The 15880-nt window shown below is 45.5% G+C and overlaps 1 protein-coding gene across 4 annotated transcripts in view; it reads left to right on the top strand.

Moving 5' to 3' along the window:
* Positions 1 to 15880, top strand: part of UBLCP1 (ubiquitin like domain containing CTD phosphatase 1) — a 261687-nt gene that overhangs the window by 33024 nt on the left and 212783 nt on the right. For all 4 annotated transcript variants that reach the window (XM_086931215.1, XM_086931213.1, XM_086931214.1 and 1 more), the window contains exons 4-6: positions 1741 to 1826; positions 2987 to 3102; positions 3450 to 3548. In XM_086931215.1, the coding sequence (XP_086787341.1) occupies positions 1741 to 1826; positions 2987 to 3102; positions 3450 to 3548 (301 nt within the window). The remainder of the gene's footprint in view (positions 1 to 1740; positions 1827 to 2986; positions 3103 to 3449; positions 3549 to 15880) is intronic.

The following is a 15880-nucleotide window of genomic DNA, read 5'->3' as shown; positions in this document are numbered from 1 at the left end:
CGGCGGATTACCGACCACGGGTCCGGTCCCCCAGGCACAGGGGTTCGGCGGGACTTCCACCGCCTCTCTGACACGTTTTCCCGGAAACGAGAGGGTCCGGGCAGGAGAAATAGCAGGATTTAGACGGTCTTCGGAACGGAGCTGGTGGAGCTCACGTCCTGTCGGCCATGCTGCTTGGCCACACCCCCCCCAAATGCACCTGATTACTTCAAATGAATACTTCTCAATTGTTTACAGTGCTTTCTTTTCTCAATGTGATTCCTCCCTCTCTTACAGTCTTCTTTCTTCTTCCCTTTCTCGTTTTCCCTACTCAATTTCGTCAGCTTTGTAATAGTCCAGCCTTGGAGATGCATAAAACCCTAGCCAGAGCAGCTTCATCCTATGGTGGTGAGCTTTGGAGTCATAATGTTGAGACAAAACTTGTCAAGGTGGAAAACAACTTCCTTAGACGTTTGCTGGCTCTACCACAAGGCACACCCCTGTTACCACTGAGACTAGATTTGGGGCTTCCTTCAATAAGGGATGAACTGGCTCTAAAGCCACTGAGGTTTTGGCATAGGCTTTGGTCTACTAGTGAACTCTCCCACTATAGGCAAGATCTGAAGCACTTCCCGAGTCTTAACTCCTGCGACAGAATTCCATGGGTGGCATATGTAAAACGAGAATTCTACCGACTGGGACTGGCTGATCTGTGGGATGATCCCGAAAGAGGCTGTCTAGGGGTGTCCCGCAAAATGCTCACCAAGACTTTTAAGGACAAGAGCCTAACTTCGCTAGTGTGTGCCCTGAAAATCGGCTCCCTCACTGAATAATTCCTGGCCGCCAAAAGTTCTTTCTGCTTTGAAGAATGTATGGACATTATATTCTCTATCACTGCAAGGAAACTTTTTATCCAGTGGAGGTTTGGCACACTGCCCCTTAAATCCTTTACAAGTAAATGGACAATGCTGGACGACAAAATCTGCCCTGGGTGCAGCACGAATGTGGAGGATGAACTACACGTACTGTTTTTTTTGCTTTTCTTACAGCAGACCGAGAAAGTACTGGCTAGTGCCACTATGTAGGAATCTGGGCTTTAGAAACTATTTACAATCATACAGAATTCTGAAGACAAGCACTCTGCACTTTATTGTCTTTGCCGTAGCCAAGTATTTAATGGCCATGTGGCAGATAAGGGGAAAAATACTGAAAGGTTAACTCCTAACTTCCAAATGTGAAATGAACTGTATCGAACTGTAGTTAATTGGGTTTTTCATTTCTCAGAGTCTTCTATGCACATGATTAATTAGTCCTTTGCTTCCTTGCATTGTTTTTATATTGTATGTTTGCATGTGTTTTAAATGTTTTTACGGTATCTTTTATGGTCTCAAATGGCCGAAATAAAGAACTTTTGGATTGGAATAGTTTTATTAAATGTTTTCATGGATAGGAACTCCCAATACACTTCCCACTTACATTTCTGTCTTTCCTTTTTCTAATTTAAATTTTTCCATTGTCCCGATCCTTCCCTATTTTTCTTGTTTTTCAAATTCCCGATTTTGAATGTTTGAAACCTTTTTTGTTGAAGACTCAGTTTTGAATTAAGTGATTTATTTGAAGTTTTACGGTAATGCCTCCCAATGAACTCGGGTAACTCCTTGCCCCTGTATTTACCAGCTCTCTCACCTCCTCTGTGGTTGACTGACTAAAACCTGGAAAGGCAAGGTCTGGCCATTTATAGCTTCATGCCTTTGTTTCTAGGAAGATGTTCTGGGTCCTCCACCTGACAACGATGACATTGTCAACGACTTTGACATTGAAGAGGAAGTTGTTGAAGTAGAGAACAGGTAAGTAAAATTAGGATGCTGCTCTGTACTGAGGATTCTATGTAATACTGATGGCAGGCGATTTTATGTAGGTTGCATGTTCATGACAGTACATGCACACTTTTAATAGATTTTTTGCAATGATTATTCATATGCTCTGCATTTTTTTACAAATGTCTGCTTGAAACAGGGTATTTCTGACTCCACGTATCCACACTACTTCACATAGCTTAGTGCGCATATAGATTCTTTTGTTCACAGAATGTGTTTAACCTCTTATTTGTGTATGTTTATTCTTGATGTATTTCTGTGATTACTTTTAGTGTGCCTTTGTGCTTAAGCGTTTCTTATTTCTGTGTTGGTGAATACTGCTGATCGAAGTGCCCTTGAGTTTGTGCAGGATTCCTGAGTGTGTAAGCTTGACAGGAGCTTAAAAGATTGGAGGCTTTCAGTATGCATCTGTTGGCAGGCTTCATAAATGTCTTTGTTTACAGACTTAATTTGTGCTTGTGTGTGTAAAGTTCACGCTGTGTATTTGCAGGTCAACCTTTCTTATGTGTGTAAGCTTCAAATGTACCTTTGTGTTGCAGGTTTTACACATGACTTTGGGGATGTGCTTTGCTTGTGCCTGTGTGAGTATACTAGTGTGTCTAGTTGATTGGGTAGGTGTAAGGTTGCAGGCATTTGTGTGTAGATATCTTGTGTTTGTGTAGGCAAGGATGAGGTCTCTGCACCCGTGTACATTTTGCACATTTTGTATGTGTACATGATTAGTTTTCAAATGGCTATGTGAATTCTGCTGTACATGCTCCCCCTGCATGATTGTGTGTACAAAGAGCCTCATTTAATTGTTTTTTGGGCATATGTATGTGTGCACTTTACATGTATCTTTGTGTGTAAGCAGGTCCACTACCTGCCTCTGTGTATCTGTAATCTGCATCTGCATTCTTTGATGGCCTGTTAGACATGCAATATGTGTGTAGCCTTTCTCTCTATGCATGCTTTATTTATGGGTGTTTAGCTGTTGTTGATTTTGAATGACTATTTGTATCTTGCACATTCTCTTTGTATGTTTTGCCTATGTTTGTCTGCTTTGACCATGTGGCATTAGTGCCTGTGGTCATCAGTTGTGTGTGTCTGATGAAATCTGGTTTATTTTAAGAATCTCTAACTTGTTCCAGGGAAGAGAATCTTGCTAAGATCGCACGGCGCGTGAAAGACCACAAGGTGGAGGTAATGAACGCTCCAAGAGAGGGCAAGAAGTTGCTAGTGCTGGATGTGGATTACACTTTATTTGGTGAGAGTTGTGAGGAACATTCTCTCTTTCTTACCCAAAAAGTCTAAATTTGTTCTTTGTCCTGATTTTTGGATCTGCTGTTGTCATATTTGTTGCAGCTCTAGTTTTTTTTTATTTTCCTGTCTTTACCTATTTCTCTTCCCAAACTCCTTCTCTCCCAAACCTTTCTTTTAATATATTTCCATATCCACAGCGGTCTCATGTTTTCTTACCTATACACTGAACAACTTTATCCTTCACTATTATGTCCATTTCTTTCGTGTACCACTCCATTTGACATTGGAACTGTTATCCTGTATAGGAGAAATGCACTGTATAATGCTTTTAATGTCCTTGTTTGTTCTCAGACCATCGTTCCTGTGCTGAGACTGGAGTGGAGCTCATGCGTCCATATCTGCATGAGTTCCTGACCTCGGCCTATGAAGACTTTGACATTGTCATCTGGTGTAAGTTCTGTGCTCTTCTGAATGGGGGTTGTCGGGAAGTAAAGCAGGATCTCTTGATAATGTGCCTTTCCAACGTCTCCTCTGCTTGTCTGTTCGTATTGGATGTGTTTGTCTTGATGTAGTATTGATCTGCTCCCTTTACTTTTGTAGGTTTGGGCATTTGACATTGTGCTGATTTTTTCTCTTAAATGGGCTGGTCTCTTAAGTGGAACCATGTTCTTTGATAGGTTTTAATATGAAAGGACTGTAAGACAGCATGAACTATTAAGGCAGTGGTTCCCAAACTGCACCGTGGCTCCCTGGGGAGCCGTCAAGCCTAGCAAGGGGAGCCATGGACCAAGCAATTTAAACCATTTAATGTTGAAGGGTCTGTTGGCTTCACTTTAACTAATTAAACTAATGATGTTGATGATTTGTAAGTGACATGCCTAAAACTGGAAACGTAGTGCTTAATTGATGGCATTTCGAGGGAGATGATCTCCATATTTCACTGGATCCCCACGATCCTTATTTCTTTTTTTTAGACTCGTTAATAGTTTCGTTTCTTTCCAAATGCATTTTACACCAATACAATGCAAGTTATCAGGAATGTACAGTTGTTCCTGTCTATTAAACACATTAAGTATTATTAAGTATTGGCATTTGTACTTGAATCGTAGGTACTACCATTACACATTTCTTTCAGTACACACACATTTCCAGACAGGCTTGCTCTCTCCTCGAGTACAGGGAAGTAAAACACCATATACGGCATAATGCAAACTTTTGTAAGCAAGAAAGAGGGGCGTTAAAAAAAAAAAAAAAAGAATAAAATCTGAGGAATTTATTTTACTTGCATTGATTTGGAGGCAATTGGAGGGAGGAGACAGCACAAATAAAGCTGTATGTGGTTTAAAAAATTGAGTCACCCTACTGAGACAGGTGTGTTGGCATGTATGACATGGGTAGAAAAGGAAGTGCATCCAAATATTCTTCAAGCGCAAAAAACACTTTGGCAATAGGGCCTACATGCATAGGGGTGCTATCTAACACTGTAAGTGGGATAAACTAAGTTTGAGAAAGTTCTCAAAAAAAGGCATGTACAAAGAAGTGTAACTAGGAATATTCTATTACGGTTGTTGCCTTAGTAATACGAAACACCCTAAATATATGATTATAAAACCTTCATCAGCTTCATCCCAGTTTTTTTCAGGGAGTAAAATGCAAGTACTCCAGAGGCCGGGCTAACACCCCCCCCCACCCCCCTCCCTCCAAAAAAAGGAATGGTGGAGAGCCACGGGCAACGGCCAATGGGTCAAGGGAGCAGTGGGTCGAAAATGTTTGATAACCACTGTTCTAAGGAAACATTGACCCGTATTCCTAAGAGACTAAGTCATTTCAGGTTAATTTGATGCTCGGACAAATTTTAGCATATGCCTGCACGAAGATGTTGTTTGAGACATTTGTCTCATGCCACTAGTATGTCTAAACTTGTCCCATAAAAATTCTCCAAACATTTCCTGTCCAAGTTATGGTAAGAATGGTACGAGTAGAAAGTAATCCTATGTAATAAGCGTAGGAGACAGAATTTGCCATACATGGGATGGAAGTATTCCTATTGTCCGCAGGCACTGGAATAATTGGACATTACTTGGGGTTGTGAATTGTCTTTATTGGAGAGGACTGCAGGAGTGGTTGTATGGGCCTAGGCAACAGAATAAGACCTCAAACTAAGGAGACCAAATTGCAACGGCTGTAGATTGAGATATGAATGAAAACCAAAAACCCTACTTTAATAGGCTCAAGTGCCTAATCAAAGGATAAGCACTTGACAGAGAACCCAGATAGAATCCAAATAGATTTTTCTTATTAGACCCTTTCCCACAGTACTAGTAGCATGCTTAATTATCTGATCTTACCATGGTCCCTATAAGCCAAGATGGGTTTAAGCATGTTCCAGCGAGTACTTTAGATAATTTCCTACTTGTTTCAGTCTTTTAGATCGGCCACTTGGGGTCCTAGGCTATTCTAAGGGCTATAATTAATAACCTTTCTAAAACACTACATGCATAGGGTATACTTGTCCTCTAAATCTTGCTCATGTGTCTCAACCCTACAAATAAAATTATATTTGAAATAACTAAAATAAAAAACAGCGAGGTTTGCCAACTAAAGAAACTTTTATTTATTTCCTTTTTAGCCTCATCAGCACACAATTTAGCTAAACTATTTTGGACTGAATTGTGTTCTAAAATTTAGTGAACCACTTGCCATTTCGGGCAATAAAAATCTCAGGTCACAATTACTTTTTTACCCCCTACTTTTCGCTGGTTTATTTAGCAGTCGTTGGAAGATATTTAATTGTGTTTGGGCCACACATACTTTTCTCTCTGCACTTTTTAAAATTTTTATTTTTATTTTGAAACAATACAGCAATTAGGACAAGTCTGTATAGGATTCTTACATCAGATGTAGAAACATTATGGAGGGTCTCTCGCAATTACACTCAGTTCGAGGTTACAGGTATAAAACATAACATTGTGAACACATCACTTCATCATTTATACTCCCAAGTAGATACCTTTAGTCTAGTTCCTCATCGTCCCCAGCAGTGCTCGGTGGTTCGCATATATTCCCCCTGTACGTGTTCCACTCACCCCATATCTTACCCCATTTGCTTGGGCAGCCACGATAAATATATTCTGCCTTCTCCGCTACCATTGCCCCATCCATATCTTTACACCACTGATGTAGTAAAATGCAGAGCCCCACAGCCTGGCGAATTTACGTTTTGCCATCAGCATGCCCAATATCACCCAGTCCAGCTGTCGGTGGTTTAGGTCATTTGGTTCCCAAACATTTAGCAAGCATCGCCGAGGCTCCGGCAGCAAGGAGATGCCTATTGTTTGAGAAATCGTATGCATCACTGCCGTCCAGTACGTTGATATGGACCTACAGTCCCAAATGGTGTGGAAAAATGACCCCTCTTCCCCGCAACCACATAGGCAGAACTTATGCATAGCTCTTATTATCTTGTGTAGGAGTGGTCTGGTGTAATACGTGCGGTGTAATATTTTGAGTTGGACCAGTTTTAATCTAGAGGGGATCTCTGGCTTCACGGGGAGAGGTGAGAGCCTCCTGCCATTCAGTCGTCAAGTGGGCCCACATCCTAAGACCAGTTTTGTTTCAGTGTGGTGGTAACGTCCGGGAGGTTATTAACGAGCTTCCTGTATGTGAGGGAAGTGACTCTGTCCTGCATGTGTTCGGTCAAGAGTCTATCCTCGAGAGGAGTGGATTCCTCCAGGATGGTGCCAGCTGGTATAGCAGATTGTAACGCATGTTTAACTTGCAGGTATCTAAATCACTCCGTCTGAGACAAAGCGTAGTGTGTTTGCAGATGGGTAAAGTCTACCACCCGAACCTTCTTCCATAAGTCTCCCACCACCGACATACCAATGTTATCCCAGGCCTGGAACCCCTTACTATTTCGGGGGAGGCCCAACCTAATAGAGTACCATAGGGTTGTCATTTGGGTGATTGTCTTAAAGCTTTTGAGTCGCCTGTTGGCCCGGTACCAGAGTTGCACAGAGTGTAGTGTTGGGCCTATCAAGGCAGAGGGTGGGCGGGGGCTGTATAAATTACCCAGCAGACCCCTACCTTCCAGAGAGTGTCTGCCAGCAAGGTATGTCAGTTCAGTTTGTGGGGAATGTAACCAAAAGTTAATCTGCTTCAGATGTGCCGCCCAGTAGTAGAGTTCTATATTCGGAAGTGCAATTCCCCCATCATACCAACTTCTAGTTAATTTGTCTTGTGCGATTCGGGGCGTCCCTCCACCCCACAGCAGGTGGGATACTGTCGATGCTATAGTTTTGAAATACCGTGCAGGGACCAGGGAGGGGGTATTTTCAAGAACGTAAAGGAAGCGGGGGAGAGCCATCATTTTATAGAGTGCTGCCTTTCCTAGAAGCGTGAGAGGGAGAGTCTGCCACACCTTTACATCACGTTTGAAACGCTCCAAATGGGGGCTGAGATTTAGACTGTAGAATTCGTTGGGGTCTGACGTTATGAAAATACCTAGGCATTTGAATGCAGCTGTAGTAGCCCTTAGGGGGCAGGTCAATGGCAGGATAGGCGGCAGACCAGAAAGGATAAACAAGATGGATTTAGTCCAGTTAATCTTGTAACCCGATACTCTGCCGAACTTTTCACACACATTCAGTAATTCAAGAATAGATTTTCTCGGGGAGGTGAGATATAGAAGGATATCGTCTGCATATAGGGATATACGATCCTCCCATATGTCAGTCCACTGGAGCCCCTTGATGGAGGGTTCCCATCTGATCCAGATCTCAAGCGGCTCCAGGATCCGCTCGAACAGCAACGGAGACAGTGGGCACCCTTTATCGTGCCACGGCCAAGTGGGAAGTTGCGTGAGATGTGTCCGTTTGCAACAACATGTGCTAGTGGCTTAGTGTATAGCAAACTAACCCAAGCGCAAAATTTGGGACTAAATCCCATATGCTGGAGCACTGCAAATAAGTAAGGCCTTTCGACTGTGTCGAACGCCATAGTGGCGTCCAGGGAGAGAATGACAGCAGGGTCTTTGAAATAAGGGGCACGTGCCATAACTGCATGCAGCCGTCGGAGGTTAAGGGCCCGTGCTCTGATGTGGCATGAAGCCAGATTGGTCAGGGTGCACTAATGTCGCCAGGTGAGGAGTGAGTCGCAATGCCAGCAGTTTGGCAAGGATCTTAGGCTCCGCATTGATGAGCGAGATTGGCCGGTATGAGGCACAGTCCGTCTGAGGCCTGCCAGGCTTGTGGATCGCGACAATCATGGCTAGCCGCTGATCTCGCGGTAGCTCTCTTAGTTCCAGACTGTCGGAGATCATACTTAGGAAGAAAGGGGCTGTCGATTGTATCAGTCTCTTGTGCATTTCATCTGGGAGCCCGTTCGGCCCCAGTGCCTTACCAGACGCTAATGCACAAGTAGCTGCCTGCACTTCCTCGGTGGTAATGTCTGCCTCTAATAGCAGCGCTGCCTCCGGAGAGAGCTTCGGTATTGATAGATCCTTAATGTATTTATATGCCTCTTCAATCGAGTAGGCTGCCCAGGGAGCATAGACTTGTTCATAGTGGTCAGCTAGGAGATCAACTATACCTTCAGGGTCAGACATTGGGGAGCCTGCAGGAGAAGTTAGTTGTGGGATGACTTTATGCGCTTTCTCTTTCCTATCTAGCCAGGCTAACATTTTCCCTGCCTTGCCTCCCAGTTCATACACCCTGTGTCTAGTGGCTTGTATCTTGCTCAGTGCTATTTCTCTTTGGTTGGCCAAGAGTTCCGTTTGTTGTAAGCGGACCGCACAGGCGGTTCCCGGAGATGGGTGGGCCTCCTGCTCTTCAATGGCTATGTAAGTTCAGCCTCAAGGCTGTCTAATTCCGCCTGGCGCTCCTATTTGTAACTCAGGATGGATGCCATAGCGTGTCCCCGGAGGACCACTTTATACGCTTCCCAGAGCGTACTGGGTGAATCCACTGAGCCCTGGTTTTCTTTTCGTGAGTTCCTTGCCGATTGTAAAATGGCGTCGCAATCTCTAAAGTTGAAGAGACGTGCCAGTACCGGCCTCGGCGGCACCCCCGGTTTCGGCCTTCCGCCAGGTACTCTATGAGCGCGTTCGACTGATAAGAAGTGTGAGAGTCCCTTAGGCTGTAGCTTAGTTTTAATCAGGTCTTCGACATATAGGTCCATTGCCTGGGACCCTTTCGTCTCCGGAATACCTATAATTCTGCCGTTATTCCGTCTTGCGCGTCCTTCCTGGTCGTCCAGTTTGTCCGTGAGCAGTTTGTTATCTTTTTCCAGGCGGGCCACCGAGACCTGGAGGTCCGACGTGTCCTGGACCAGAGATTTTGCCACTATTTCCACGTCTTTCACCCTGTCCGCCATTTTGTGGAGGTCCGCTCGCAGTTGACACGTCTGTCGATCGTTCCGACCGTTGTCTGGACATTTGCTAGTGCCTTCATGATGTCCTCCAGTGTTACCTTCTTCCCTCCTTTGCCCTCCTGCGCTTTGCCATGAGGTGGCGTCGTGTGCGGTCCTTTATCATATGCGTATTTGTCCAATTTCGCTTGTGCAGTCTGATTTCTGGGCCCTCTGCCCGCCATTACACCGTGGATTGTAGGGTGTGCACTAGCCGTGAACGCAGTGGAGCAGTTAGTTAAGTAGATCTCACGCTCTCAGAGTTGCTTCGCTCTCAGCGGCCCAGTCCAAAGATATTGTAGTTGGGTGGAGGCTAGAGGGATCGTGGCAGGGTGAGGCGATGGTCCAAAGGCAAAGGGCGAGGCCGGGGAGGCGCCTCATATAAGGCCAGGAATTTTGTGGGTTGCGGTGGTGGGCACCCCCTAGGTCTGCCCACACTCTCTAGTATTTGGGGAACAAAGCAGTTCCGGTCCGAGCCAGATTAGTGGGGAAGTGCACCCCTAAACCTCAAAGAAGCACTCTGGAGGCACCTCAGGGTCAGTCGTGCTCCGCGTCCGATCTGCAGGGCTCAACACAGCAGGAACACCTCAAGTCCAGGTGGTTAACTAGAGAGTAGTCACATCCCCGGTATTGGGCAGCAATGCGGTTCACAACAAGGGGTCGCCTTAGTGATGAATTGGTCCACCACAGTCGGTCATATAATTGAAGGCAGTGGGGTTCAGGCTCAGCACCGCCTTCAAATTCAGGCCCTGCCTCTCCGAGTCCCAGAGTCGGCCCCAGGCAGGCGGCCGCTCCTAGGATAGCAACAGGGCCGAGGGGGGTGGGGGGGTTGTTCCCTCCAGTCGTGGCAGTGTCTCGCCAGCCAGGGGGGGGGGGCCACCACAGGAAGGAGCAGGCTGCAGGAACGTCGCGCAGCGTGTATCAGTGTCCGTGAGTCCGCCGCCAGCCTCTGGAACTAATCTCTCTTCACTTTTTGTCCCAGAACACGGGCACCTATACACACGCAGCCTGATATCTTTTCCTTTTTACATTTTGACTGTCCTGTCTGGTATTGTTATAATAATATTGTAGTACTTGGCATGTGTAAGGAGCAATATGTCTACTATGGCAGTCTCTCTCTAGTTCACTTTTTTAAGTTCTACCTGTACCATCGACAGTAGGCAATGCATGTAACCCATGTATGAAAGGAACAGATTTCATATGTCAGGTTGGCCTCAATTACGCTGTTTTCATATTTGTTTACTATACACAGCCTTAAAGGCTTTGCAAAACACGTATTGCCTTATGATCATGTACTTGGTTGGAAAGATGTAAACCCAATATAGACGACCAAAATATCACATGACCCTGGACTTATGGACTGACTTTTCTGGTTTTTAAAAACATTTATTTATAGAGTTTTATATAGCGCGGACTTGACCCTTGGCTATCAGAGCGCTTAGCATTTACATTTTGAGCATCATTTTGAAACAATTGAGATACGTAGTGAAAAGCAACATTATTATAAATGGTATTCCTGTACGTGCCTTTCTTATCAATTTCAGCAAACCTACATTTTACACTGTTTAACTGTATTTCTATCCACGCGGTTCTGATGTGCTTTCCGTTATTTCTCCCGCAGAACCGGTTCATGATCGAGCGTTTGGGTCATAGACCTGATGATAAAGTGTGCAGTCTCGTCTATGGAAGGAGCTTGCTCGTTAGGAAGTTCTTTGCTTCCTTCTTGAATGTTGCTATGTTTGCAATTTTTCTGATGTTTGGAGGGAGTGAGTTCCAGATTCTTGAGGCTGCTCCGGAGAAAGCTCTGTCGTATGTTTTCTTCTTCCGGAAGATTGGTAGTTTCAATAGCAGATCTCTGGCACTTCTAGCTGGTCTGCTTCCCCCTGAGAGCTCTAATTTCTGAGCTAAATACTTTGGAATTTTGTAGTGGAGCACTTTGTGTGTAGTACATGCCAGTTTGAATTGAATTCTGGCTTCGTATGGTAGCCAGTTTAATGCTTTCTGAGAGGAGACATGGTCGTATTTTCTGGTTCCAGTAATGAGTCTTGCTGCCACATTTAGACATGCTTTTAGTGGAGCTTTCGATAGACCTGCTAGAATTGTACATCCATATTTGATCCTTGAAATAACTAATGACTGAACAGCCAGTTTGAGGTCCGCCGTAGAGATGAGTGGTTTCATTTTTCTAATGTAGTTCAGGTGAAACCGGGCACTTTTTGTCATTGACTTGATGTGGGCTTTCATGTCAAGGTTCTTATCAAGTGTGATTCCTAGTGATTTTGCAGATTCGACTTGTGTAGGGGTGCAATTTAGTGCTGTGATCAATTTGGTCCATTCCTTAACTTCAAGAGAGCGGTGAGCTCGCTCCACTGCAAACCAGGGGGAAAGCTTCTCCTTAGGCATCCTTGAGGCGACCCAGGTCTCTATAAAAGTGTCAGTGTGCCCATCCTCCACTCCCTCTGGAAATCCCAGGAGGCGCAGATTTTCTTCACGCCCTGGAGACGGGCCACCTGGGACTAGAGGGTACCCACGTCATCCTCCACAGTGGAGATCCGGGATTCTGTCTCTGTAATGCGGGCCGTGGCGTTTCGCAGATCCTGGCAAATGAGGTCCACATCCACCCGCACCTCTCCTATCCTGCTCTCCACATAGGCTTCTGATGCACTTATCGCCTGCAGGATGGTAGAGAGGTCTCCCCCGATTGATATGCAGCCGGGCCCCCTCCACCCGGGTCTCGGTCTGATGTAGTAAGCAGGGAGCAGGCAGGGTGGGGGAGGCCTCAATTCTCCGGGGGCCGGCGGTCGCAGCGCCTCCGGCCCAACACCCTGCGCCAGACAGTGTCTCCCTCTGTACCTGAGGGCCGGGGGGCTCCGCACACTGGGCCGGGGGGGGGCTCCCTCGATTTCACGTACCCTCTTCTGGCCGCAGCGCTCCAAACCGGCGGGCCGCACTTACCAGGTCGCCGCCGTCCTAGAGCGCCAGATCTCTCCCACCTCCTCGCTCGAAGGCCTCCAAGCAGCGCCACACCTCCAGCGATGTGAGCAGCGTGAAAGGTCTCGTCCGCCGCCCACCCACCGCACCGCTCGTCAACGCGGGGAGGGAGCTTCACACCTCAGCACCGGGCCGCCAGGTGCCTCAGCCAGCCAACCTCATAGGCTGCAGCCACGGGGGGGAAAACGCAGGCAGCGGGGCAGCCGAATGCTGGACCGTTAGGGCAGGGACATCAAGCCCAGAGACGGACTGGCACTGAGGCCGCCATTTTAGAGGTTGGAAGGCCCCAGGAGGGAGGAGACCCAACGGGGCGAGAGAAGCATCGGATCACCCCAAAATGGAACCAGGGCCGAGCCGGCAGGCCGGGGAGTCAAAGCAGGTATGAGATAGGAGCCGATGTCGGCTGCAAGCGGGCGGATGCGAGGCGGATGACGAAGGTGGTCCAGAGCACTCTTAGAGTGCGACCGCCATCTTTACGCCTCAAGCCACGCCCCTCCTTCTTGGAATTGATTACTTTTTTGTTGTACTCGCTTTCGGATCTTTTTGAGTGTTTAAAGTTGGGGGATGATGGGTGCTGTCTCCATTTTGTTTCTGTCAGTCTCAGTTTACGCCTATCTTCATTCAAAGGCTCATTAAACCATGGATTTGTATCCTTCTCAGATATTCTATTTAGTTTTAGCGGCATGGTGGAATGACTAAATTCGCCATTGATTTAGTGTAGTGCTCAGTGAGTTCATTAGCGTTCAGTAAGCTGTGTGGCGGATTAAGTTCCTTCTCACATCTTGCTATTAGCAGCTCAATATTAGGTTCTTTGGTGTCCCGAGTCCATTTTTAAATTTTCACAGGCTGTGTGGTTCTGCTCTTTTTTTATTGTGGGTATCAGGAAGGTCATGGCATGGTGATCTGACCAATCACAAGGAACAATTGATTGGACTGTAATGTCTTTAGTCCTTGAACTTATCCAATCTAAGGTTGCCCCTTTCGAGTGGGTCGGTTGTGTGCAGGCTTGAGTAAGGTTTAGATCGGTTAGAAAGTCTTTTAGTGCTATGATCTGTTTGTCCTTGTTGTCATCCAGTGTAAATTGAAGTCGCCTAGGAATATATTATTGGTGTGACTGTTCGAGTTAGCAGTGAGGATCTCCATTAGCTGTTCAATGAAATTAGTGTTATTTCTTTGTGGGTGGTAAAGCGTATGTAGGTTGCATCTTTGATTGTCTGCAGTTCTTACATTGAGGCCTAGATATTCACAAGATTCGAGAGGGTCGGATTGTATTTGGTTGATCTCTATATCCGATCGGTGAATGCAGGCTATACTGCCACCTGTCTTTTTTTCGTCTGTCTAATAGGGCAATGTTAGAAAGAGGTGGAACGAGAAGATCCATAAGCGGGGAAGAGGATTCAGAGAGCTATGTTTCTGTTAGGATTGCTACGTCTGTTTTCTGACTCACAATGAAGGCAGCGATGTCCAAGGCATGTTTTGCTGTGGACCGACAGTTGAGCAGTAGGCATAGTGGTGGTTTCCCTGCGCTATTAGTGTTCATTTCTAGAGTATTGGTGGTTAGTAGGACTTGCAGGTTGTTATGGTAGGGTTTCCTATTCTTAGGCCAAGATATTCTATTGGCATCGATCGGGACTGACTTATTTTCTTCCCCTCTGCTGCTAGCTTCCTGCTGATATGATCGTATCATGTTAAGGTTTCTTCATCTGATAGGTATTTAAGATTTCTGTCTGGCCGGTTATGCCTATTTGACAGTGCCTTGGTTGTCTCTCTACTCTGTTCCTTGAGAGCTATGCACTAGTTTTTGAACGTATTCGACTTTGGCGTGGGTGCTCACTGTGATTGCCATAATTTTTTCCAACGGTTGTAATGCATTAAAAATATCCTGTGCCATATTATCCACTTTTGTGTGAAGAGCTTCGATTTCTTTCTGAGATTGTGGAAATATTTTGGGAATATGTGTCTGCCTATTTCGAGTTTTGCTTTTGTCCTGGGGCTCATGAACTTTGGTTTCTTCATTTTTCTTATTTGTGTCATTGGTTTGGGAGTTAGTGTCTTCTCTGTTTGAGTGGTGGGATGCACTCCCTGAGACCTGCGCTCTTGATCTTACGTTATGTGGATAAGATATTCTTAAGGTCCTTGATGTACTTTGTGAGTATATTTTGTGGGATATACTAGGGGGGATAGCTTTCAGATCTTTTATTTCTTGAGTTCGGATTCCTTTGTCTGTCTTACGTGTAGGAGAGTTCTCATCTCGAGATAGATGCGTTGATTCTTCTCGCTGAGGAGTCAACCGATCCCGGGATAGAGGTGTTGATTCTTCATGCTGAGGTTGCTTCATATCCCTAGATAGAGGCGTTGATTCTTTTCTCTGAGGTGGCGTTGGCGCGGTATTGGCATATGGTGTGGAATTTTTACTGTCTCGGTATCATTACTGTTTAATGAGCCTCTTGTTAATATTGTCCTGTTGACTGTCCTACGTATGGGAGAATTGTAATCTTGAGAAAAGAATGCTTTGATTCTTCTTGTTGATGTGGCTTTAATTCCCAAGATAGAGGCGTTGATTCTTCTCGCTGAGGTGACGTTGGGGCGGTATCTCGCTTAGGTGGCGTCGGGGCGGTATTGGCATATGGTGTGGAATTTTCACCTGTCTCTGTATCATTTCCGTCTAATGAGCCTCCTGATCATGTTGGTCTCCTGGTATCCTTGTAAAGTGTGGATCTATAAGGTCTCTGATTGTTGCAACGTCTGTGGAGGTATTGTTGGAGGTGAGTAGTGTGGCCTGTTGTTGATTAGAGAGTTTAGAGTTATCTACCCACCCTTTTAGCATTGAAAATAGGTTGTCGAACTTATCTAGCTCGTTGTTAGCTGCTTGTAGAAGTGCAACTCCGTTCTTGTAAATAGTTACGTATAGATCCGCTCTCCGTCTTGGTGACGGAATGACCTTTAAATTTTGTGCCATATGCAATGTTGTTAGTGACTTTTACATTAACCGCATCGCTGCTGCGGCGATTTTTGCGCTGTGCGGCACTTTTTAAATTACCGCGATACATGACGAGCTGAGCTAGTCATCAGCACACGCCACCCGTGGGTGATGACGAGCTGAGCTCGTCATCAGCATCGAAGGGGTTAATCATCTTCGAAATGATAGTGCACCATTTAGCCGTTTTTCTGGTGAAAAATATCTAGTCATTAATAATTATACCTTTGTTTAGGTTGAAGTAGGGGTCCGAGATCAGCGTGTCTAGGTGTTTTCTAATAAGGTTGTTTTTGAATTTTTTGGTTGCATTCTTGGATAGGCTATTTGGGTATTTTATGTTAAGAGTTTTATGCTAAGAGTTTTCTCCTGCTGGTTCTAAATTGGTTCCTGCCATAATAATAATAATAAC

Source organism: Lissotriton vulgaris, chromosome 7, assembly GCF_964263255.1.
Source record: "Lissotriton vulgaris chromosome 7, aLisVul1.2, whole genome shotgun sequence".
Classification (NCBI taxonomy): domain Eukaryota; kingdom Metazoa; phylum Chordata; class Amphibia; order Caudata; family Salamandridae; genus Lissotriton; species Lissotriton vulgaris.
The sequence above is the reverse complement of the archived record's forward strand: the minus strand, read 5'-3'. Positions and strand labels throughout refer to the sequence as shown.